Below are 25,742 nucleotides of genomic sequence, written 5' to 3'. Positions count from 1 at the left end.
TGTCATCTTTATCTACAGCCCTAATCCCTATCCGCATCGGGCAAGCCTAACGCTTCGATCCCCGTAGCGTACGCTTCCGATCATGCTCGGTCAGGTGTTGAGTGTTCTTAGGGGCCCCTGCACGGTCACACTCGTAGTTACGAGCCCAAATTTCGCGTTCGGGGCCACCCTTGTACCGAACACGTCGGCGAGAGACGTTGAAGCCCTAATCTAGCGTCCACTGGTGCAGCGCGGCTTCAGCGGCATCGTGAGAGCTGTAAGTGGTCTCTGGGGACGGCTGAATAGCGTGAAGGGGGAGGTTGTTGCCGCTCATGGCTAATCAAATTGTATTTGGTGACCTTTCGTTCATCTATAATCTTCGTCTACAGCTTACAGCCATTCGTCTACACGATAGTACCGGTTTATACCGGTAGGTACATCACAATCACACATGGACCTTTTGTGCGAGGGCCCTCCGGATGAGGGCCCTCGCTAGATTCTCCCGCGATTTTGGCTCCACGCTACTCATTTATCGGCCAATAGGCAGTCTCAAACACTACAGATGTAGGATAAATATCGTGTTCTATGTTCACATTCGCTGTGGCTTTGTTTATATTATGTCCGGTCCTTGGCCGCTTAGCGCGAAGGGCTTACATCAACATAATTCTAGCAGGTTTTGCAGTTTACTTCAACTAAGAAGTTTTCTTATTCTGTAGAGCACAGAATAAATCCCCGCTTTACAGGGGTTAAGCTGCGGTCTGTGAGAGCTAAAGTTTTCAGCCTGATAACCAGCAACTCTCAGCGAAGACAACACCATACTATATTATATGTCGATGGCTTTTTGGGATAATTGTGTTTAAAGACCATGCCACTTGCATGGAATCTCGTATACCAGAGAGGAGAGAAGCTCTACGTCCAGGTGGGTTATTGGGGCCTTTAGTAGAGCGCTGTCGCCGAGCTCCAATCGATCCAATGGCGTCTGCAGCGACGGCAGCTTGAGCTCGACGTTGAGCTGCAAATATATCCAATAGACTGGCGAACCCTGCGGTGTCTGCGAGCACGTCTAGAACTGTAAATACTGTAAGTTCGTCTGTCCAACCGGAGCTCCAGTCATCTGTAGCGTAAGGGTCAAACAGGAAGCCGATACGCAGCGGAATCGACACGAAGACGTAGAATAACTCCAACACGACCATCCCGATGAACCAGCTGCGCTTTCTTCGTCGAAAGAAGAAGAACATTCTTGCCAGGGGGCTTTTCCATTGTGTCTGCTGCCACACTTCACCCGCGGGTATGGAGGACACTGCTCGCTCTCTGACGGTCGACATCTTGGCCATATTGAGCTACGAGTTGACTATTGGGAACATTGCACGGAGGGGGGTTACCGTCTAAAAATGGGTGAAATGAAAATTTTACTTTAGCTTTTCTTTTCAAAAAAAGTGAAAGTTTGTTTTTAGCTTTTTGAGCTACCGGTTAGATGACCTATCTTCGGTTTGTGGAACCGGTAGCGTTAGCTTGAGTCGAACACACAAAATTTGTGTGCCATTTAATGCCACAGCCCTACCTTATTCCGTTATTGATTGCGACACCTTGACAGCAGCAACAGTGCCGCCAGCTACTACGCCGAGTCCGAGTAGAACTACGAGAGCTTTTGCCCACTTGGGCAGCGGCTCGTGATTCTCAACTGCATGAAGGATCTGGGACGACTGACCAGAAGGAGTGGAATGCAGAAGATTCGACATCGCAGCGAAGTTCGGCGCCATTCTTTCTTCTTCGTTCGGTTGCTGTCTTCGAAGATGGCGCCGGTTGTTGACATTGCCGACGCGATTCGTGATCGGAGAGGGAGTCACGTTGTCTGTCAGGGCTTCTGTGAAGCTCGTGCAACACCACAGGATCGAAGCGATGAAGACAATTATAAGTCGCATTCTGGACATGTGAAGCTTCGTGTAGAACGATTCTTTAAATGACGGCAAAGCACGGTGTTTACAGTAATTCTTGATTACGCATATGGATTAGTCACGGAACTAAGCACTAATTTTGAATCCACGAAAATTTAAAAGAAAAGTCCACGCCTTTAGGGAAATAAATAACTGTAAGTACTGTACAATCATACCGGTACACCAATGTTTAAATAAAAAGAGCAACGTACCAAAGTGAGCGACACGACAAGCCATAGTCACGAGCATCCAGATCATTAGTTTCCCTTGAACCAGAGGCATTTGTGTTTCCAAAACGAGCGCTAATTGATAGAGCACATTCATACCGCACTTGCGACTGCCAACACACTTGCAAAAGGCCAAAGAGAAACACTACAGTGGCGGTGTGATTAACATTCTGATGGGTCAAATTTCTCAACTCGGTGTGATATTCTGCGTTCGGAAAATTCACATATAGTTGCCGTAGAAAAGAGGAATAAAAGCCTCTAAGTAGGCCGAGAGAACCAAACACTCCAGTGTGTATAACACCTCCAGCGTCTCGTGAAGGATAGCGGAGTGCTGAGCATCACGACTGGCGCCTATTCCATGGCATCTCTCAATGTTTGCGGTTGGTAGAACTGCGCTGAGATGTCGTCGTACACAAAGTAGTCGCGCATTTTTCTTTTGGGGGACGCTATTCAAAATGCTACACATGGGCCCCTCACTAGGCCAGTGATTATTTGTATGCGAAACACTTTTTTCTAGCTTGGCGAGGAGATTATTATCTTCTGGCGACAAACGATACGTCAGACAGGACCGCACACGTACGTGCTCAATCCATTGAGTAGCAAATTTGTCTTGATTTCGGCAAAGAAAACAGAGCAACGAAAGTAAATTTTGGCTTCCAAAACTGTTCGTTACTTTGTATAGGCGTTGTAAGATCGTCGCCGAAGTTTGATCATAACCATGGCGGTTTGAGCAAAGTCAGTTCCAATGAGGATCAACATGGTATGGATACTTGAGGCACTATCCATGAACGTGGCCAAGTACAGTGCGTTGTAGAAATCCACTGTAAAAATCACAGCTTCAGGTGTCAAGTCTTCCAGACTCTTGGTTATTCGCAATACGACGTTCTTGGCTACCAGTTTAATGGCTGGTTGGAGAAGAACTACCGGTAGAGCAAAATGAGTTGAAGCCGCTTTGTGGAACAGCAGTTGATAGGCTGGATAGACCATGCCCATGGTCTTTTGCGGGAAAAACTAACGAGGGCCCTCCTAGAGAGGGCCCTCACACAAAACGGGCAGAGGTATTACCGGTACTGTTACCGGTACAGCGTTACCATACTGTAACCGGTACAGCGTTGCCAACCAGACGAAAGGTTGTTAACATATTGAAAGGTTGTAAGAGTACCATTACTGTGGATGGGGTTGCCGTACGCGAATGGCTGGCGTGTACAGGAGCTCAGTAGCGAGTACCACAAACCAAGTTACCGTACAATGGAGAAGGAGAAACCCCCGCTCTTTTTACTTCCACCTCCACCTGAAGCCAACTACTCGTCTCATGACGAAGCAGAAGCCGCAGTACATGCATGAACCTTAAGCCACGGCTTTAATGTATCTCGACGCCGTGTACGCTACAACGATGATGGAGACGTTTGGGTGCGAAATTATGAGTGTGACCGAGCCGGTGTGCCCAAGAACACACAGAATCTAACTGAATCCGACCGTCAGCGCCCTTTGCGGGGATCGAAGCGCTCAGAGTGCCCTATGAGAATTGGTATCCGTGCAGCGAGCAAACAGCACCCGACTGGGCCCTGGAAAATCGTTCACACGGCACGAAGCTCACACCACAACCACGTGCCCTCTCGTGACGCCCGGGTTCATGCAGCGCATCGTCGCCGGGCTGCAGCTTCCACAACTGTTGTTGTCGCTGACACTGCTAGTGACCTAGTTAGTCTACAAACTGCTGCTGGTATCTCTGTATCAGACATTCAAGCCACGCTTCTTGCTGTCGACCCCAACTCTCTAGTGATCGCAAAGGATATTGCAAACGCTAAGAATGCGACGCGCCGCCATGAACTGGCTAGCCACACCTCGATCGAGGCTTTGTTTGAGCTGCTCAATAAACACAAGTTCTTTCATCGATGGACAACAAACCCAGAGACTCACCAGCTCAGACACCTCTTTTGGGCTCATCCTGCAACGACCGCATTGTACCGGCAGCATTGTGGAGTATTGATAACCGATTGTACCTACAACACAAACCAGTACAAGTTGCCATTGCTCAATGTGATTACAATTACTGGGGCAAACACAGTACTGCCTGTTGCTCAATGCTGGCTGCCAGGAGAGACCGAGGAGGATTACGTCTGGGCATTCAACATGCTACAACTTTTGCTGGTGGAGAATGAGATTGACCAGCCCCGCGTGATATTAACGGATCGCGATTTAGCTTGTATGAACGCCCTCGATAGGGTGTTCCCTGACGTACCTTCAATGGTGTGTAGGTGGCATATGGTGAAGAACGTGGAAGCTAAAACAAGATTGCATCTCGGGCAGGTTGATGTCGTCAACCCCGCTCCTGGGCAACCGAGGAAAGAAAACTCCTGGGAAACCGATTCATTTATGTCGACATTCTTCGAAGCGATTGATGCAGAGACTGCAGAAGCCTTTGAAGCCAAATGCAGAGAGTTACAGTTGAAGTCGAAGGTAGTTTCGGACTACCTCGACCTACACTGGTGGAAGTATAAGACACGAATCGTAAAATACTGCACCAACAGCTACCGACACTACGGTATCCGAGATACATCCACTGTGGAAGGCACACACGCGACAGTGAAGGCGAGATTAAAGTCAAGCCACGGAGATCTGTACACGGTTTTCAAGTCTCTACTAAGTTGGTGGGTTGCTGCGGCATCACGAACAAGTTGGTTGTATGAGTACAACGCCACTAGTGCGCCATATCTTTTGCAGAAAAACCGATACGCTCGTGTTGTTCGCGTAATTACGGTGTGGGCTCTCACGGCTACACATGAGCTGTGGCGCGACGCTCAGAAGATTGTCAATTCTCGGACGAAGCAGTCTGTTTGCTCTGGTGTTTTTCGTGGTGTACATGGACGACCATGTCTCCACCAATTAATTGCAGTCATTGAGTCGAACGGTGAACGATGTCTTGTTCCGGAAGACTTCGACAAACACTGGTGGGTCCGACACGACAGCATCGAGGTATCGGAATCGCGGATTCAAGAACCTGCACCGATCCGGCAAAACCGACGCGCATCATCTACACAGCGATCACACAAGGCCAACCATGGCACTTTCGGTACAGCGCGGGAACCGACTTACAGCGAGAGGGTAGACCAAAATCATTCAGCATCCCCGCCACAACACGCTTCGACCCCTTCAAGACTTGAAATTGTTGGCACTCACTAGACCTCTGCGTTCTTAGAGCCGTATCTCCCGGCACGATCATGGGGGTATGCAGGGCGCACTCCATACGCAGCCACAGATGAAAACAGAGCTGTCAATACCTACCACTGTTTGATGGATGCACAAGGCTTCAGTTTTTAAGAAGGCTGTCACCTTCGCTAAATTTGTATATCTGTTTTTTTCTTTATTAAAATACACATCGAGATACTGAAATGCGGTGCAATTTTTGCAATGATATCAAACAAGTTGAAGTGTTCAAAACACTTCAACAAAGTCTATAGAAAATTGAATAAAAAATATTATAAAAATAACAATATAAATTGAATTGAGCTATTGGGTTAAGAGTGTTTGCGGCTAATGTGACTCCTCAAACTACTTTTCACTGCAAACGATTTTTGGCACAGATCACACGAGTAGGTTCCCTTTGCGTTCTGTAGTTGCTGCCGAATCACCCGGTGTTGTTGTCCGACTGGGTTAGATAAGCAAAAGTAGCGATGGTTACGCATTCGATTGGAAGATGCATCAGCGTAACCGCAGTATTGACAGGTAAAACTTGAGGTTAAAGCAGACATGACAATATCAGGTACCCACGAAACACCTTCAAATTGCAAGTAGCAGTGGACTCTGTAGTTGTGCTGTGAATAGCTTACTCCAGCGTGAAGAAGATCGCCCCGAAAAACAATGCAGTAACCAAAAGGGATATCCACCAACCGGGATCGCTCCTCGCGTGCCACAGTGTAACATCCGGCGTAAACTCTTAATTGTGTACCACTTTCGAGCGCGACGACGACACTAGCTGGAATGCTGCGGGGAAAACGCATCTTGACAGCTTCCACGTCGCTACTTGTGAAGTCTGCATGCGGTCCTTGCTCAGGCCCACCAGGGCGCGAGTACAAAAATGAATAAACTTGTGCTCGAAAGTTTGCATCAACTAGTGTAACCACCTCCTCAATTTTCCTGTGGAGCTTTTTCATCTGTATGAAAAAGACAATTTTGACGTGATTGGCTTCGGAATGTGTCGTCTTCTTCGCCACCCACCTCACGGAAAACACTAATATAATCAGATCGTCTTGCTTGTCGAAGCACACATGAAATAGTTGCTTGCGTGAGATTGAGGGGCAGCACTAGATAGCCGTCGGGCGGAAACTCAAGTCTTGGGTTGGAAGCCATTTGAGGACTGAAGCTGTTTTCGTTCAGATAGCACCTTGGAAGATCTATTTACGTCACAAGCTGTGAATTGCATCACTAACGATTTTTTTGCATCACTAACGGTCTTTTTGCATCACTAACGGCTGCGTCACTAACGGTCTATTTGCAGCACTAACGGTAATACCTCTGCCCGTTTTGTGTGAGGGCCCTCTCTAGGAGGGCCCTCGTTAGTTTTTCCCATTTATTATGCGAATGTTTCGCCTAAATCCATGGTAATGAAAGCGAAAGAGCCCTATCAGAAAGTCTGACATCATGATCGACCAGACTGCAGCATTTGGTCAGCAATCAGATTAGTAAGCCGAATGTTGAGGGAGATAGCAAAAAGCCGGTTACGCAGTACCCTGAAAATAATCCGGTGAGTGCTGTCCATACTTAAACGTATTCCATTATAATCTAAATTTGCTTCCATCCAAAGCCTAGTTCACGTTTTTATTACGCCTCTATTCTGTATAATACAGAATAAATATATATCTTATATAAAGTAGCGGTAGAGGATCGCAACCATTTATCTATTACAAGCCCTCCGCAGATGGATGCGATGAACCAATCTGCTCACCGGACCTTAAAACGTCTGGCCTACTATTATAAATTTAACCTTTTCTATTAGCCTCAGAAATTAACGTAGCGTCAGTCACAACTGCCGCTTGTAATTCCCCGCCAATAGCAATTAATACCACCAGCAACACGTGGCTGCCGACCACCGTTCCTTCGAGCACCAAATGTTTCCGCCAGTCTCAAGTTCTTAAAAGACAAGCCGTAGCGGGCAGACATGGTAAGTGTGAATATTGTATTCAATTACAGAGTATGCGACTAGCTGTTATCAGCTCCTTAATCGACATAGTCGACGTCGTGGACCCCACAGTCGGCCGGGTCCTCGTCGTCTGAGTCTTCGCGCTTGCGCTTTCTGTAGTAAATGCTTTTGCGCAGGTGCGCTAGAAAAAGCGTGCCGCATCCCCACGCCGTGTGCCAGATCTGGTTGCACGTAAGCGAGCTCTCGGTGGCCTCTCTGCGAGCCTTCGCGCATAGCGGCACGAAGCCTACACGTAGCTGCTCCCACGTCGACCAGTAAAAACGGCTTTCGAAACTCTTCGTGTATGGGTCAGCCATCGCGAAGCACACCCTGTTGGAGTGCTGGCGGCGGTATGCCTGTACTTCTTGTCATTGTTGAGACGCGTGTTCCTTAGCGCTCATGGTCGCCTCAAATGACGCCGTACTAGCTCCCCAGGTGCAGCCTATGCATGCACATTGCTTGTGTAGGCACTCGTGCCCTACATCCATAGAAGCGACAATGCGAGCGCAACCGCCGATCTCGGGGCATCGTACAAAGCTTCACAGCATCCTTCAACTGTAGTTCGCCAAAATCAATACAAGACAGAATGAGGTTGCGCTCAGAAAGCTTATTCTGTAGAATATTGACTTATTAGAATATGTCCAATCGTAAGCATGTCATTCCAAACCTCTCATAGCTTGATCGTCCTGCTTGAACGCGTCGCTTTCGTCTTCGACCTCCGAATCGAACTCCACATCGCTTTTGAACTTCACAGGTACTGCCGATTCATCCAAGGTTTCATCATCGGCGCCGTTATCTTTATCTTCATCCCGGATTGCCTTTTTGCAGCTGCTCACGTCGTATTCGGCTACATCTCCAAATATATGCTCTGATCTCTGAGCATCCATGCAATGTCCGGTGGCGAAGGCGTCAAAATCGCAGTGGACACCGTCGTCATGTTTGGTCCTTTCTTCGCCTTCTTCAGACCTCGCTTCCGCATTGCTATTCTCAGACAGTTGTAAACCTGTACAATACAATACTGAGTGAGTGAGTGTAGTATCATACTGATGAGTGTAGCATTTAGCATGCAGAAGGACCTCTCCAGGCTCCGGCAAGAAATGGGGCACTGATGACGCTGGCCCCAACACTGGCGCATCTGCCACTGGATCAGCCACGGACGCAGGAAGCGCAGCTGGTGATCCAACCGCAGACAACGACGCCAAGGCTGGTGAAGAAGGTGAAGTCGATCCTGTTGCTGCATCGCCATGGTGATAACTGCTGTGTGTATCTGTCTGGCGTGGTACACGAAGTGGCCGACGAAGCGATGCTTGTCGTGGCAGGGGGGGGGGGGTATGTGTAGCGCAGAAGCCCCGAACGTCTCGTAAACACCATCGACATAGGATTCACACGTATTAGCTCACTTTTCTTATAAACATATTTACAACAATGTACATATCATATAAATAGTCTTCCCCGCGCTTCGCACTGTCTAGTCGCTCCTTTACACCAGGCTTCACGTACGTGTGCTCTAACGCGATAAATTTGGGTCTCCTCGAGGCCTAGCTTTCCTTCTTCATCTCACGTCACAGAGTTTCGAACGTCTTCTCGTTGGGTGCATTTATCGTGGGTCGATCAAGGTGCTCAAGCCGAGAAAGTTCTAAGAATGGGATTAGGGGGGAAGGTCCGGAGGTACAAAAAAGAGCAAATTAAAAAAGAGCATTGGCAGCTGATCTAGGGTCGAAGGTAAAAATACCTTGTTTATTTTAATGTCAAAATCGGTATGTACCGTAAATTGAGCTCAAATTCAACGATTCGCGATGGAAGGAGGACACGGTGCTCATGGAGGCGATCCTCCCTCTCCAGAAGAAAGACTCTGCGGCTGACCCTCTTGGCAAGGCTCTTACTGAGAAGGCACCTCGCTTGGTGTGGACTGATTCTCGTCTGCATACTCTCCTCCACCTCCGTTTGATTGCGTACGGTGATCAATTTAACAAACACAAGAGCAGAGCGCAACTGACTGTACTGTGGAGCCGTGTGGTCCGTCGTTTTAACAAGCAGCATGAAACCAAGGCCGTTGTAGATCAGTTACGTAACAAATTTAATGCTATGAAGGCGTTGTTCGGCCAGATCCGCGCCGACGAGGCTACTACGGGAAACTTGGAAAAAGCGGTGAAGTATCTGAGCTACTGGTCAGTGCTCGTCGAGTTTTTTGCTGATAAAAAGGGGCTGCGTAACCAGGATTTCGGTCAATCGCAGGTGCCCAGGAAGCCCAAGCATATCTTGAAACCCTTGTATCACCTCCGCTATCTCGTCGTCCGTGGACGGTAATCGAATAGTCTCTGACGAAAACGATGTCACCACATGAACAACTTGGCGAATAAAAAGTAGTGCTTGCGTTTTGCCAGCGCCAACAATCTGTCCAGCCGCGTATGCACTGCCGCCGTGAGTGACATAATAAAAGGCCACCGCCACTCGATCTCTAATGGGAAAATGTGCGTTATGGCGAGGGGCTGGGCGTACGCTCGGCCATCTCTGCTCGATACGGAATACAATAGCCAGGAAAGCTGCACGATTGCACCGAAAATTCACTGGAAACCAGCCGTCTGCAAATATGGGGTCATCTAGAACTAGCTGCCATGTTGTGCTCCGTACGGAGAAGCGTCGGGAAGGTTTCCTGGGCCATCGACGCTTGTCACTCGCAAGAGTATCCACTGCGGCAAATACAAGGGAGAGCGCAGCCATTTTTTTTCTTCCCTTCATATGTGATCTCGTTTTTTAAAAGACCAACCTGTGGTCTTTTTTTTAAAGAGATAACCGAAAATCAGTCGGCCAATCAGGTCCAAGAAAGCTATTTAATTTTTTGCTCTTTTTGTAATTCGACCTCCCCCTTAGGGGCGGGGCCCCCTTAGGGGGCGATTAGAAGAGAGAGCTTGCCGATATGTAGCTGCAAATGGATTCTTCAAACCTCTTACTGATTTATACTCTCTTTTCTAGACATACGATGTAATACCCGTCTATCTTCCCTGCACATATCCATTACGATCAATATTTTAAATCATCTCCAATACAAAGTCTTACATGCGGTGACAGCAAGCGCTTCCAAGCTCTCAGAATATTTTTACCTGTAATATTACTTAATCTGTATAATACCGAATAGGGCGCTACAAAGGTTATATTATTTAATCCCCTGTTTAATCGCACTCTAATCTTGCAACGTCATTCTAGTTTGTCTTGATCTATGTAAACAAAGTTCCAAATGGAGAGATTCTGTTTGAATTGAGATTGAGTGATCTTCAAGGGCCAGGGGCGGTAAATGTCACGTGAAGCTGTCAGCGCTCCTAGCGAATCCTCATTTTTGAATTGGTCGTACTTCACCAAGAACTTATTCCATTTGCCCTATTAATGACACGGTACGCTTTTCAAGATGTTCAACTCTCGTCAGAACAAGTGCTTCAAAGTTAGTACTGGGATTCGTGGAGGGACCGGGTGTGGTTGTCGCTTGCGGTGTGACGCTCGTAACGTGTATGAATGCTACGTGTGGTAGGTTCTGCACACGACGACCAGCTCGCTTGCGGTGTTTTGCTGCAATAGTCTACAGAAAAGTTCCTATTTGACCAACATCCGAGATACGCGTACCGAAATGCGATAACTGATTGCAACTCACGCCATTCCGGCTGGTGTAATAGCTGAGCAAAAGCTTATACAATTAGAGCACTTTGGACTCCCGCGTAAGAAATGTCGCTCTACACGACGGATACCGCATGTACTTGAAAACGAAGACTACTCGAGACACGGACACGGGACTTGATGCCGTCGAATGTGGGGGGCTCATTCGGCTGACGAATCGCTCTTGTAATCCGTTTACGCGATTTCGCGAAGTGTAGACCGGCGGTGGCTGTCACAAATAGGGACATCTCCGGGGACAAGAGGTGACAGGCGCCTGCGGCAACAGACTGTGGTTTGTTTGTCGTTGTGGCTGGTGGGGGGGGGCACACACCGAGACAATCAGCACCTGCCCGACACCTCTGGAATGCTTCCTGAAGGACATATAAAACCGGTATTCCCTAGCTCAGCGCCTCCAAGCACACCTTGGTTGGATTGGTGTATGCGTATACCTATGTTCAAATGAGATTTGTATCTAAGTTCATACTTAACGTAAGTAATTCGACCCTCGCTCCATTTTGGTAAAAAAAAATCTTTTCAAATATCGGAAATAGCCAGTTTCATCTCGCCGTCAAGCTAACAAAATCTAAGATCAGCATGTCGAGAGGGGGGGGGCGACGGTGTGTTTTTCAGAAACACGCTCGGTCTGTCAGTTTTATTCTCCTCTCGTTTTAATTAGTAGAATGGCAGTAGAAGTGGCTATAAGAACTTCTCTATTGCTGAGCAAGTTCTGCTCTGTACGGTCATCAATCGAGTGAGGTCTTTCTGTAGAACAGTACAATGCCGCGGCTGCAGTTTTTGGAAGTGATGGTAAGTACGTCCATCTCATGTGCTTCTATTACGTACTTGCCAAGGTGATCGATAGGCTTAAGGGTCAGCGTACGGGGTACGCGACTCGGTACTTTGTGACATCTATGATCTGCACTACAGCAGGAGCGCTGGCGACTTTGCCACTGTGTCCAAAGCTGCAGAGACTCGCTGGCTTAAAATTTTAATGCTGAAGGCGTTCCACGGGTATTTAAAACGAGTCTGGTTAAATGATCGATTTTTGCCACTGGCAATGCTACAGTACATCTACCGCATTTGGCACCAGCAACAGCCCTTAATTCATGATCGATTTTGCCACTGGCAATGCTACAGTACATCTACCGCATTTGCCACCACCAACAGCCCGTAATTCAACCGGGCCTTGAAACGCGATTACACCGCACATAGTCTCCTGAAAATGGGCAAGCTGTTACAGCAACTCGCTGCGTGCTGCCGCTAGCAAAAAACACTGATACCGACGTCGTATCATCAGTGACGACGCGAAGACAAGCGTCTCGTTCCCAAAACAAGACGAAAACAAAGAACACCTTATCTGTGCAGGGGACAGGAACCGCGAACAAGAAGACGTATGTACCAGGTACAGACAGCGCGTAGACCGGGCCTGCTGGAGAAAAGGAAGCCGTTCTGAGCAAGCCATTCAGCACGCAATCGCCGAACTTTGTCCAGCGCCGACAGGCCGTAATACGAACCACATCACAACACCGCGATAACGCGTTTATGAAGGCACACTACGAGAGCACGATTCAAAACAACTACGTGAAGGCACCAACACCACGGAATTTCACCCTTCGGCTTCAGTAACGGTGATGGGAGACCTACGGCCACAATAACGGTTTGTCCAGGGCGCAATAGCAGCTTCTGTAGACAAACAGAAGCTGAATGCAGACAATGGCGGTAGGCAACACAAATGAATTCAAAACGAATTCATTAGTTCTGTTAGCTACGCAGAACCTACCACGACATGCGGTCTCTGACTTCGGTGCAAGCAAGCTTGCTCCGCGCTTCATCGGCCCGCTCACAGTACTTGAACGGCATGGCAACGCGTATACGTTGATCATACCGTCCAGCATGCGACTCCATTTGACATTTTACGTCGACGGCTGAAGCCTTACGAGCAACACGATCCATCTAGTCTCGATGGCTAGAGGACGACGAAGCGGCGTAAGATAGCTTCTCAAGTGCGACGACGCGGTCGCGCAGGTGCCTCAGCTCCGATCCAGGTGCGACTTAGATGTTCTAAGCAGCCGCAGCGAGCTGCGTCTTCGGTAGGCGCAGCTCCTGTTGCAGGGCAGCGAGCTCCGCGCTTCGGGATTGTTCCAAAGCGACGACACGATCGTGCAGAGCGCGAAAGCCATGATCAACCTGGGGCTGACCATACAGAGGGTATCATTCCGCCACCGCCGCTGCGTGACGCGCACGACTCGACACTTTGGATTGTCAAGCGAGTCGTGGCCTATGAAGCTCCGAAGACGAACCGAGATCAGGCTCGTCTTCGTATTCGCTGAAGAGGATTTCCTCCCCATCGAGATGCATGGGAGCCACGGGATATCCTGATGAGGGACATTTCAGAAAGGGTGAGGGTGTACGAGGCTCAGAGCTAAAACTGCGAGAGACACCAGCACGGGATGCATCACGGTGCTCAAGTTGAGCACGGAGGTCTCGCAGAGGAGCCGGTACACGTACGGAAGTGTATCCGAAAGCATCACGTTCAGAACGGCGCACTGCCCCGAGGTGGCAGTGCGAACACGCAGTTTCAGGTGGAACTACGCAGGGGTTTTCCGCTTCCACAGCGTCAATATGGAGGCGATCGATGAGATGACGTTTCGAGAAGGTCTCGAAGCGTTGGCGAGTCGCGACAATACGCTCGCGGTAGCCTTTCGCATTGTTGTTGAAGTTCACAGCAAACGCGCTCCAAGACTGACAAAGTGCCACCCACTCAGTCACTTTGCTTTTGCGCGAAGTTTTCTTCGACGCATTCCATCGGCGTTCATGAAAGAATCCGATGAGGTTGTCGCGCATTTGATTCGTTGACGAATCAAAGTGCAGGTCGACGACATCAGCGTCATCATTGATGGCGCTGCACACGTACAATCCTATCGAATTCGGCGGCGATGTCGCGCCGAACCTGTCAGCGATTTCGGATACACTTGGCATCCAGGGAACGCGTACTGCACTTGCAGTACGCGGAGAAGAAGGCGGCACCGACACCGTTGACTGCGCCACTCCTTCATTGCGTGGACGCTTCGATTCAAAAGCGTCCGGAACATCGTCACGCCGCGCCCCAACAGGGGGGTGAGGCGTTCGTTCGGTCGACTTAGAGTCGACAGTTGAAGACGAGGTGTCCTCATCTTCGTCTTCAATGTCAGATCCATAGTCAGTGGATATGTCTCCGTCAGTCAGTAGGCATAGCCGACGAGCCCTGCATGACGACTGACGGTTTGTCAGTCGTAGCTTCTGCATGCTGTTGCTTAAGCATTGCGTGGTATTGCGTGACAGAAATATTATTTTCTATCGTGGGCGTGTTCGCTTGCGCGGACACTGAAGTGGTAGTGCCTGCAGGTGCAGGCATATACGTAACAGGGTCTGCTGGAGCAGACTCTTGCGCGGGTCTCTTCCTCGGCGAGCTCATTGCATAAAGCGCCCGGGTCTCTCAAACGTTTTGACGGCCTCGTCAATACTTTGAATTGAGTGTTGAGACTAGAAAAGTACTAGCTTAACGGGGGGGGGGTAACGGGGCTACACGCAAGTGACTATACATAGCCACTTGGTTACGAAAGAGGTTTTTCGCATTGGTATGAGATACACCAATGGATAACTTTGACAGGCTGCTGGTCTGTTTGTATTCAAGGCATTCATTGGCTGAAAGTCAATAACTTCAACCAATAAGAATCGTAGGATTCTGTCAGCCATTCGTTGATAAATACATTTCATTTAGAATATTAGATTAGGAGGAAAATCCAAATAAACAAATAAACAGCTCCCATTTTTACCGGAAATCGGCTTTGCTTTCCTATCTAAGTAAATCTATACTTTCGGACGAAAGTATGGTTAATTTTATTGAAACGCAGCTTACGCTTCCTCATACACGTGCGCTATCGTGTAAGCCGAAGTAGTGGACTTGAAAGTAGGCCCATTACAAACTGCGTGTATCGTCTCTTCGCGATACAGGAGCGTGATCGAGCTAACAGTAACGGCGAGGAGGTGCTTGTCAACCGTCGTGACCACAAGCGCAAGCAAGCTACAGTCTGCACCGCTCCTACCGCAGCAGGCCGTCCTCCCCGTGCCGGTCACGCCCTCCACCGGGAATAATGTGAGAGATTACGCTGCAGCAGCCGAGTCGATAATCGGCCGCTGATGTGGTCGAGCGTCGGCCTACTAGATAAGCGTAGCTCCAGAGCCTGATGCTAGACGAACCATGCATATCTCTAAATACAGGCAATAATAAACAGTCATGGTATTTAGAAGCAAAGTTAGCGATAAAACTTACACATCATGCGCGAAAGAGTCGTCTGGCGGTCGCTCTGTCCAGCGACTGGCGTATTTCCTATCGGCTGCGATCATGATAGCAGACTCGACTAACCAGCCGCGTCACGCGTCACACTACGCATCACCGATCGGCTTAAACAGGCCCCTATTCGCACTACAAACCAGCACATTCGGGTACGAAATCTCATCAACTTGACCGTTTGGCTTAATCTGGTTGCTAGTCCACCGAGCTGTGATTGATGCCCAGCTGTTGCAGGCGGTCTAAAGGCACCAGGACGCCATGGAACCGTAGGAATACCGTGCAATCCACCGCCGCCGCGTGTTGAACGAGGTGGCGTCTGAGGGAGAATAATTTTGGGTTGCGACAAGAACTAATGTGTGCCACAAATAAGAGGAGGTCCATATGGTCGATAGCCGGCCACTCGCACGTTGTACCTCCGTTGAATCGCCTGGCTTTGTGCGTGTGCTATTCATACCGATGTGGTTATTTCCACAGATTCGAATGTAATATAAAACAGCGAATCTATTAGGCAAGAATTGATTTCGAGATAGGCAAATAATCCCTTCACCCATGGGTGTGGAAATTAAAACAAGATAGCCTTTTGAGATCAGTATTTTATACTGGAGGATCTGCAATATCCACGCAGGACGAACATCTCGTTGTGGCAATCCTGGAGTCGAGGTGTACCGGGCTGGGCCTGCGCGTGCAGGCTGCCTTGGGATGTGCTGAGCTGTGGCTCGTACACACCGCTGTCATGGAGCAGCAACCCCTCCTAGAATGTTAGGCTGTGCGCACATGCCTCCTATTCTCTTTGTGTGTTTGCTATTATGGAAGCAAAGTACTTTCCTACCAACCAGTGCTGTGAACTACAGAGCCACTATCGGTAGCAATTTGACGAGGGTATGCTAGTCAGCAGTGATTGCCCGAAAAACGATCCACGACACTAGCGCTCGGGGGTAGGGGATGCTTATTTTTCGCGACCCCAGACCCCGCGGCAGGAACCAAGGCATTAAAGTCTTTGACAACTGTGGAATTTAGCCAGCCTGCCAGGTGGGCGGTCATCATATGTTTTTCGCGGTTAGGCTACCAGAAACACACAACTCAACAATCAATACCTATGGGTGGCTCCCGAACTCACATTTTTTATTTACTACGCGTATTCTTCCATGTCATGCGGTGATTTTGCACGACATTGTAGCCCCTACAGAGAAAAATTGTACGAGCAAGTCCTCATACGGCTGTTAGTTTGAGACAAATCACTCCGTACATCAGATTTGTAAAACCCTCCAGGGTATTATATCAAACCGTCATTTAAGATCGTTAAGGAGAAAACAATGGATGAAACGCAGTCATATTTAATACCCTTAGCTTACTGATATTTAAAAAAAATACAGATCACACACTGGAAATCGAGTGCCAAGTTTGTGCGTCACAAAAAAACTGTGATTTGTGTATTTTTTCTCTCGCATTTGATACACGTAAAATTGTGTAATTTCAGGAACCACAGCTCACAATCACAGTTATTCTTTTTCTAAGCCAAGACCTCCTTAAATTGTATTAATCACTGATTGTGTGAATGTTTTGTATGTTTTTTGCAGTGGAGGACATCGTGCAGTAGACTGTACGTTCCAAATAAAGATCTATCACGTTTTTCATGGCCCTCTTTGTGTCATCTTAGCGATGGATCGCCAACTGCAAAAGTCCCGTTTAATACGCACACAGCTTCTGCTGTTGCTCATGCGTTTGGATGGTATGAACGTCCTCATAGGAGTACACGCACACCGGGAAGCACAGCATGGTCTCCAAAATTCCCGTTCATCATGACAATGCTCGTGTTCTTACCAGAACGTTTAGTCTGAATAACATTGAGATCAGCATAGATGTTGCTCATGACGAGGAAACGCTGGGCAGGATTGCTCTTGCAGTTTCCGCACGAGCGGTAAAGCTTGCCGAAGTCCTGAGCGAAGAAGCCATCGACGACAACTCCGTTGTGCTGGATCACCTTGTCATCCGCATAGCGAGCACCGCCACCGATGACTCTCGAGACACTGGAGGCGTTCCCACCTTTGATACTCAGGGCATCTTCGCACACATCTTCCCACCACACATTCTCGATCGTGCAGTCTGACATTTCGCAGTGGACACCCTCCATTTGGTTCTTTCCAATGATGGCATTCTTGAGCGTGGCTCCGGGCTTGACCTCGAAGACAGCAGTAGACACGTTGCTTTCGGTCTGTTCGAGGCAGGTGATGTCAGAACGGTCGTACGTCTTCATGCCGCCGTCGAAAACTTGGCCCGATTCGACAACGTAGACTGCAGCAAAGCTGACACGGCCTTGGCTAGTTGGCCAAGTGCCGCCGGGGACGGGAGCAGCGAGCACAATGGCAGCGCCGATCGATAGGGTCACAGCAGCACAAAACAAATGTAGCATGGTTGGTGGAGTTGAGAAGCTGGGATCGGGTTGCTATTGAAGAGCACGGGAGGTTGGAAAATGAGGCTCACGGAATATCAAAGGTGGTGTTGTTGGATTGTTGCTCGGTACTACTGTATGGCGAGGCCATGCAACTGTGCGGCACAGTACAGTGCTTCGTAATCCATGTTTACCTGCACATCCTCTCGTGGAAGCAATGTTTATCTCGGCACTGGATTAGGACACAACCTACATGTACCACTTGTAATTGTGTCGCAGCAACAAATAAAGTTGCACCAGCAGACTGATACGATGTCAGATAAGCCTCAAATACCTGGTTTCCAAATTGATGCTGCTAAAATTAGGCAGATTTAGGCGAAATTACGTTGTTAGCTCCCTAATAGAGAGCTTTAGTTTCTGGCATAACTCAGGCTTTAGAATAAGAATTTTCCTTGTCCAGAAATAAATATTAGCGTTTTTCCAATGGAATAAAGTACAGTACTGCACCCCGTTTTCGCGGGGGTGGACAATATAGGATTTGCAAATAAATCAGATTTTAGCTTACAAAGTTAGGTTCATTTGGATTCAGGATCATCACATCCAGAAGTTTATCGAAGGTCCAAAGGCGCGAAAACGGGGTGTAGCACTGTACTGGAATATCGATCGGTAATCTATCCGTCATTTATTCAGATTTTATCCGGATAATCGCTTTCCCAAACCTTGCGTTATTCCAGAAACTAAAGTTCTCTAATAGCCCCCCATGAGCTCCTTATTACAGTATATATAGAAGCCTGTACTTGTCAATATATTCTATATTATGTTTACAAGGATATTAGCTCCCATGGGTTTCTTATTGACGCATTACTGTAAGCTACTACTGCAGTTCTGTACACCGAAGTAAATACGCGTGCGAGTCACATGTACATTGCGGTATGGAGCTGAAGTGTGCTCGTACAGTACAACATTCACGCGGATTAAATTACTTCGGCTAGTTAGGCCGCCACAAACAACATTCACCTAGGTGACATCACTGGTACAGAGGATATTCAGTAATATATTACATTCTTCTTGATTAAAGTAAAACGGCTGTTTTGAGATACAAACTGAAATGACAAGTTATACGTTTAGAGAAGAAAATCTACTTTATTGGGAGAGCTTAAATCTACAGTCTCTCAATTGCGTGCGCACGGAAGCCGTCACGTGTACCAAGCTTCCAACGTAGTCAAGCGTCTTCGCGAAATAGCAGGAGCAAACTGGATTCGGAAACGCATGCAGTAGTTGGAGCATTTAGGCATGGAAGTAACGACAGAGGAGACATGCGCGGTAACAGATTTCGTTGTCTGTAGTGCGAGGGCGTGAAGGCTTTAAGGCTTGTTTCTTAAATGAAATCGCCGCCTTTTTCTAAGGATACATACCAATCAGCTTCAATTTCCTGACAGACCTCGCTTTTCTAACCTATCGTTCTCGTTGAAGGCGTTATTAATACATCTTGCATGCAACAACATCATTGCCAATCCCCAGCAGCCGTTGCTGAGCTCAACGTCCTTAGGTACCGCGGTCTGTCCAGGGGTCGACTTCAGCATAGTGACGGGCACCTGGGAACTGCGGAACCGCAAGCTTGCCCTCTAGAGTAGGGAACTGGTTGGCAATCTTGAGCCATACACTAAAATATTGCCCATTGTATTCAAATGAAGTCCATCAGCGTCGAGTAGTCCGTTTCGGGTCGTCTCCGGCATCGCGTTGAAGAACGCGTTCAAGTCCAATACCTGAACATTGATTTCCTCGGTCACCTCCACACAGGCACGAGCATATTCCGTCGCCATATCGTTTGTGCGGTCAATCGTTCCGCTTTTCCATGAGGAGAACCCGGCTCTCACAGCGTCGTTGACGTGCGGTGGGGTGATCACCAAAATTTCCGCCTCTGGGGCTGCTGATTGGAACTTTTTGACGATCTTTTTCAAATTCTTCTTAAAGTCTTCGATCGGAACGTGGGTTCTAGAAGCAGTTCCGTTGGCCAGAGCGGCGTCGTTGCTGCCGAACCAAACTGTGATCAGAGCCGGGGTACTGTAGATGCCCTCCCGGACTTCTTGCTCAATCGTTTGTGCGATGAACTTGTAAAACCACTTTGTATTGTACCCTGGAAGTCCTCGGGTTACGACGTCCGAGGTCATCACGTACTGGTCCTGCAGTAGCGATACCCATCCCCGCTTCGCTGGATCGGTGCCCTTCTGCGTATGTGAGTCGCCAAGCAGCAACACTACCGGTCGGCCATTTCGTTTGACACCGACAGATTTCCAGGTCAGAGCGACGATCAAGCATGCAGCCACCGCGGCCACAGTAGCAATCGAGACTAACAGCATACACTTAACACGGAAAGGTACCTCCTTCTTGGCGGTTGTCTTGATTGTGAGCTGCTTGCCATGGACGGGTACAACGGTAGCTTGGCTGGGTGTTGTAAGACACGGAGAGGCACTACCAGAGGTACAAGAGGTACTATCATCCTTGCGGTTGATTCGGATTTGGTAGGGTGATGCATGGATATTAATCGGTGACGAACGGCCTTGGAAGTAGCTGCATAATCGAAGACTACGCCTTGGGCGATGCATTATGAAGAATAGGCCACGGCGATGGTAACTTTGTAAAATAAAACGCAGGGTAAACGTGCTTTTATAAGACTTGTCAAGAGACGTAAACGACCGTTAACTACCGGTAAAACGTCATAGCATGAATGCAGATTGTGATAGGGTCTAATAAAGCCGCTACCACACGTGGGATGAAGTGGCGGAGCTTTCTTGTCTGAGATGGTGGGTGGTATCTCGGAGAGGGTGAATGGGGCATAATGCCTTGTTTAACCCCTCTACCCCGAAAATTGTTCCGAATTATCCGTATTAATTAGCATATGAATTAACGTATACGGAAAAATCAGTACTAAATATCTTTTTGAAAGGGACACGTCATCAAGTGAGAGCTTACGATTGGCTGAGAACGCTGTTACAAAAACGGCATGTGAACAAAGAGCGCACAAATTTTTTTGAATTAATATAACCCTGCAAAAATGTTCAGATAGTTACCGGATGGGCAAACGAATTTCGCGCCAAAACGACAATCATTCATGGAGCCAACACACTTCACTTATATCCTACAAAAAATCCTCGTCGGTGTTGTCGTCGTCCACGCGGCGCTTCGCTACGAAGCGAATCTTGTGCTGCAGCTCGGGAGGGACGGCAGTACCGTTGCGCCACGTTTGGTGCCACACCTGGCTACACGTAAGCTCACTGCCCTGCTCCAGCCGTCGCGCCTTGTTGCACAGGGCTACACGGCCCTTCTTGGAAAGCGAACAGGTCCGGCAGAAGTAGCTGCTCTCATAGCTCCGTACTCCCGGTCCTGCCAAAGCGGAGCACACCTTACACAGCCACTGCCTACTCTTTTGCCCGTTCTTCTCTCTCGTCTGCTGCAGGGCGTGTGGCTGCCCTGGCACCGGAGCAGCTAACAGCTCTTCGCCGTTGTTTTCTGGAAGAAAATCTTCACGGGTTTGCGACAGAAGGTCAACGTGTAGCCGCCGCATGAACTCAGCGTGTGTTGGTACGGATTTCCCTTGGCGCTGCTTGGCGATTTTGTGCACGACGAACGCGTTCACCAAAGCAAGGTCAACAAGGCCTAAAAGTAAAGTCTTGTAATATTTCCGCATTCGAACCGACCGCTGGATTGAGTAACGTTGCAAGCGCAACTGGTCGTGGACGTCCACTCCACCCATCGTTTCGTGGTAGTCCACGACTAAGCGCGGGCATGGTACCATGGTGATAGAGCCATCCGGTTCCCGCCGAGAAACTTTATCAGGTTGCGTCGAGCATCCAGTAGCTAGAAATCGTACAGGTTGGTTGTCCATCCACACACACGCCACGATTTCAGGCCGGTTTCGCCACTGAGCAATACGGTAGGTTCCTCTCTGCATACTCTTTGGTCTTGTCTTCTCCGTGAACTCAATCTGCTTGCACCACCCCAGCCGGTCTCGACGCATAGTGCCCACATGGTAGAATCCCATAGAGAGCAATTTGTCCGAAAGCGGGACAGATGTGTAGAAGTTATCCGTGCAAATCAAGCGCCGAGCTGGCTGACCTCGCAACGCCTTGGTCAGATTCTTGATAAATGCTTTTTGAGCGACATTCTTCTCGTTTTTGTTGGCCTTCCCACAATAGATATCCAACCTACAACGCACCATCCATAACATAGTCAGTATTATCCGTTATTAGTTCGAATCCGTAATATGTTCAATAACATCCTGAGCATATTACGAAACGGAAGATGAAGCAACTTACCTTGAACAGTACGCAGTCTCAGCGCAACACGTCAAGTAAAACTTCGTCCCCCATTTGTTCGGTTTAGCAGACATGTATTGGCGCATGGGGTTTCGTCTGTGCCTCATGGGGATCATGCCCTCATCGAACGCGATCTTGGCTCCTAAACGATACCCGCGGAAAAACGTCTTCTGGAGCGCTTGGATCACAGGCCGGATCTCGAATGCCCGATCGTTGCTGGTAGCTTGTTGCGAGCTGTCGTTGAAGTGTATGTACCGTGTGATCTCTTCAAAACGATCACGACTGAGAAATTGACCAAACGTCCCTCTACATAGAGCACCTTCCACTTTCGTTATCCAATGGCGGCTTAGGCTCTCCCGACGTGGCTCCAGTGAAAGGGCGATCAACAAGCCTATGAACCGAATGAGCTCATGGGATTGGATGGCGGTTTTGCGTTGTAGCTTGGTTCTATACTCCTCCACTGACAGCACTACAGTGAACGGAGCCTTCTCACGGCGCAGACGTGCACGTTCACGCATCGACAGCGCTACCTCTTCGACACACTCATCCCGAAACTTGTTCGTCTCCTCTGCAATCTTCCTCTACAATTCTTTCGGAAGAAAGAAGAAAAACATTGCCAGGGGGCTATCTGCATACGCTAGCGCAGCTTTGGTAGGTCCAAAGGGTCCTTCATACATCGGCGAAGCATCGAGACGTAGCTGACCATTTGTGTGTTCATCGTACGTGTCCCATCCAGCACGTTGCAGATCATCCAAGACTTCCTTACCCAAACCAAAGTTCACATCATCGTCCAGTTCATCGTCCTCGTAAGATCCGGTTGACGCTTCGTCATCGACATCACACATGTCCTTGTCCAACAAAATGCTATCTTCATCTCCTTCGGTATCAGAGTCGAGAGATAGCAAACAGTCTCCTTCCTCAAAGTAGAGTTCTTCATCATCGGTTTTGTCAAAGAGACGGTCTCGACGATAGAGGGGCCAAGAAATCATCCGAGTCAAAGTCATCGAGGGTAATGGCAGGAGTTGGGCGTTCACAGTGATCGTTTGAGCATTGAGCAGTATCAACGGATCCATCCGAAACAGCACGTGAGGCATTATCCTGAAGAGCTCCAGTCATATCCGGAATAGTGTGTACGGTGTTATCCGGAACAGGAGCATTACTCTCCGGAACAGTGCTGCCTGTATAATCCGTAATACGTCAATACGTTAGCAACAAACAGACAGACCAGGACAGCGATTACATACCTGTCCGGCGCCGCTTGCTCGATGCATTGCTTCCTGTCGAGCTAGCCTTCCGCTTGCCATTTGAGGTCTTCCCGGAATTAGCGATATCATTCTCGGCAGCAGTTGGTTTGTCTGGGCCTGGGGGGGGTACCGTAGAAGTAGCAATAGTCGCTTCATGATTAGTCACCAATCCGGCTCCTGTGGTGGGGACAGTAGTCAGTAGTTAACTTTCCAGAGAAGCTGCTGTCTGGAGAAGAAGCACTGAAGCTGGTAGAGGAGGTAGCTCCAGCCATCCTTGGCTTCGGCAGTAGCGTAGTAGACTCACTTCACCTTTGTATACACAGCAACAGTTAGGCACTTTCAACGCAGCAATACAAGTCGGTAGCGTACCAACGAAGTAGTCGACACCTTTAACGCCCTTTGCATCTCCCTCGGGTGGTACGTAGGTGTAGTCGACGCTCAATCCCTTCGGCCGTCTGGATTTCCAGCCTTTTTTGGTCAGCTCTCTCCAAATTTGCTTGAACGGCTTCTCCATCTTGAGAGTGTTGGTCTGTCTGGGTAACCGCTGATTTGAAATGGACGGCTCCCGGCCTCGTGGATTCTTATACAGTAACCTAAACCCTTTCCCTCAAAAAATCGTTTACAAATACCTATATGCGGAAATTACATGACAGATTTTGCGAAGCAGAGATCCCGGAATAATAACACCTCCATAAATTGTATTCCGGATTATTCGTAATGCCGGTGTAGAAGGGTTAACTGGACCATACGAAGTCATAGTGTGCAAAAGTTGACTTTGGTTTCCTTTTTTCTCTCGGTGTATCATTAGATGTGGCTCTTGTCATGCATCCACGAAAACTGAAAGGTGATATCGACGCCTATTAATATTAGTAAAATGTGTTAGTAATTGAAGGCGGAACCAACAGATAATTTGTAGGCACCTACCAAAGTGAACAACCCGGAAACCTAGTGTGATCAGCATCCAGCCGACAATTTTGCTCTGGATTGGTAACATTTGAGTTTCAAGAACGAACGCAAGATGATATAGTGCTTGCAGTCCACATCCTCTCTTCAACAGTAGCATGAGTAGAATGAACGAACCGAACTCCAGTAGTCCGTACAGGAAGACCATATGCACGGTAGACACGACATTCTCCTCATTGACGCCAGTGAGTTCTGTGTGGTATCGCGCGCTTGGGAGGTGAACCATCATGAGGATATAGTTGCCGTACAACAATGGGATGACGAACTCAACGTACTCGGCCAGAATCATGCACTCGATAGTAAATAGAGTAGCGAGAGTCTTGCGAAGAGAAGCGATGTGCTGTACAGACGGCACTGCGGTGATAGCGTTAACGTTACGACTTTGTTTGCTTCGTGTTACTTGCACGGCCGCTCTTCTCGTAGGGCCAACAGGTTGAATCATTGTGCTCCAGCGACTATCAGTAGGCTGTCCACAGTCGAATGGAAGCACGTTTGTTATTGTCGGCATTGACTGGGTGTTGGTCGAAGGAGGGAAACTTGGACCAACGTTGAGGTTGTCATCGTCAAGCTTGTTCAGAAAATTTTGTCTCTCGGTCGATAACTAATGAGGAAATCACGAGCGTACTTGCACTTGTGCGCGTTCTTCTTTCGTGAATTTGCCGTAGCAGTGACACAGCAAGTATGCAGCGAACAGCAATTTGTCTTCGCTCATAGATGGTCCGATAGTGTGGCGAAGTTGCTTCATGATCCGCGTAGATGAGCGGTAGATCCCGTACAACGCTATTCCAGTTTCCAGCAAGTCAATGATAATAATCGCGGAAACCGCAAAGGTTGACGAAGCGCTCTGCATACATGTGGCTAAGTAGATGGCATTGAAGAAATGATTTGTAAAAATGATGTTTTCCGGGATCAAGTCCGCCAATTCGGCTAAGTCGAGTGATACGAGGTTCTTGAGAGCGATTTTTAAGGCAAGGAGTAGCAGAAATACTGGGAGCTCGTAGGCTGATCTTGCTACGGAGTTGAAGAGCAGCTGATACGCCGGATATGCCACCGCCATTACTGCTTGGGTGTTCACGGCAACCACAAATTGTCGACGATTTGCTAGAATATCCCGGAGAGTTGAAGCACCTACCGGTAGTAGGACGCGAACCGTGCACCCAAACAGCATCAAAAACGCTGGTATCATTATTGATTACCATGTGAGGGATTGGAAACACGCACACCGACGCCACCATGATCGATACGGTTGTGAATCCCACCGTCACACAAACGAATATCATTATCAATTGGAGTGAAGAAGCGTTTATACTTTGCAGCATTTATCGCAATTGAACAGCGACAGCAAGTGCCGTCGTCCCGCTTAAGACATAAGCTCGAATCCAAAGTCCCCAGTTAGCGCGCCATCCATTATATGGGTCTTTAAGAGGCAAAGCTTCCAAGAAAATGACTATGATTATAATCGGCAAAGGTGTTCCTGCACATACGAGTACTGCTCGAAGAAAAAAATGTCGTCCGCGTATATTCTACAAGTGC

At 48.4% G+C, this 25,742-nt stretch overlaps 4 protein-coding genes across 4 annotated transcripts; all 4 read right to left on the bottom strand.

The window, feature by feature from the left end:
- Positions 1 to 1,541: 1,541 nt before the first annotated feature.
- On the bottom strand, positions 1,542 to 1,901 carry PITG_15297 (secreted RxLR effector peptide protein, putative; the record flags this gene model as incomplete). The annotated part of the gene is made up of 1 exon (XM_002898696.1): positions 1,542 to 1,901. One exon carries the CDS (start codon positions 1,899 to 1,901, stop codon positions 1,542 to 1,544), a length of 360 nt encoding a protein of 119 aa, XP_002898742.1.
- Positions 1,902 to 17,038: 15,137 nt separating this feature from the next.
- On the bottom strand, positions 17,039 to 17,707 carry PITG_15296 (polysaccharide lyase, putative; the record flags this gene model as incomplete). Its single annotated transcript, XM_002898695.1, has 1 exon — positions 17,039 to 17,707. The coding sequence occupies one exon, from the start codon at positions 17,705 to 17,707 to the stop codon at positions 17,039 to 17,041; it is 669 nt and encodes a 222-aa protein (XP_002898741.1).
- A 1,604-nt stretch (positions 17,708 to 19,311) lies between these two features.
- Positions 19,312 to 20,046, bottom strand: PITG_23045 (isoamyl acetate-hydrolyzing esterase, putative; the record flags this gene model as incomplete). The annotated part of the gene is made up of 1 exon (XM_002898694.1): positions 19,312 to 20,046. One exon carries the CDS (start codon positions 20,044 to 20,046, stop codon positions 19,312 to 19,314), a length of 735 nt encoding a protein of 244 aa, XP_002898740.1.
- A 4,004-nt stretch (positions 20,047 to 24,050) lies between these two features.
- On the bottom strand, positions 24,051 to 25,266 carry PITG_15295 (uncharacterized protein; the record flags this gene model as incomplete). The annotated part of the gene is made up of 4 exons (XM_002898693.1): positions 24,051 to 24,103; positions 24,327 to 24,549; positions 24,835 to 24,989; positions 25,062 to 25,266. 4 exons carry the CDS (start codon positions 25,264 to 25,266, stop codon positions 24,051 to 24,053), a joined length of 636 nt encoding a protein of 211 aa, XP_002898739.1.
- Between the last annotated feature and the right edge of the window lie 476 nt (positions 25,267 to 25,742).

The sequence above is a fragment of the Phytophthora infestans genome, genomic scaffold, assembly GCF_000142945.1.
Source record: "Phytophthora infestans T30-4 supercont1.35 genomic scaffold, whole genome shotgun sequence".
NCBI classification, from domain to species: domain Eukaryota; phylum Oomycota; class Peronosporomycetes; order Peronosporales; family Peronosporaceae; genus Phytophthora; species Phytophthora infestans.
This window is presented reverse-complemented; position numbering and strand designations above follow the sequence as displayed.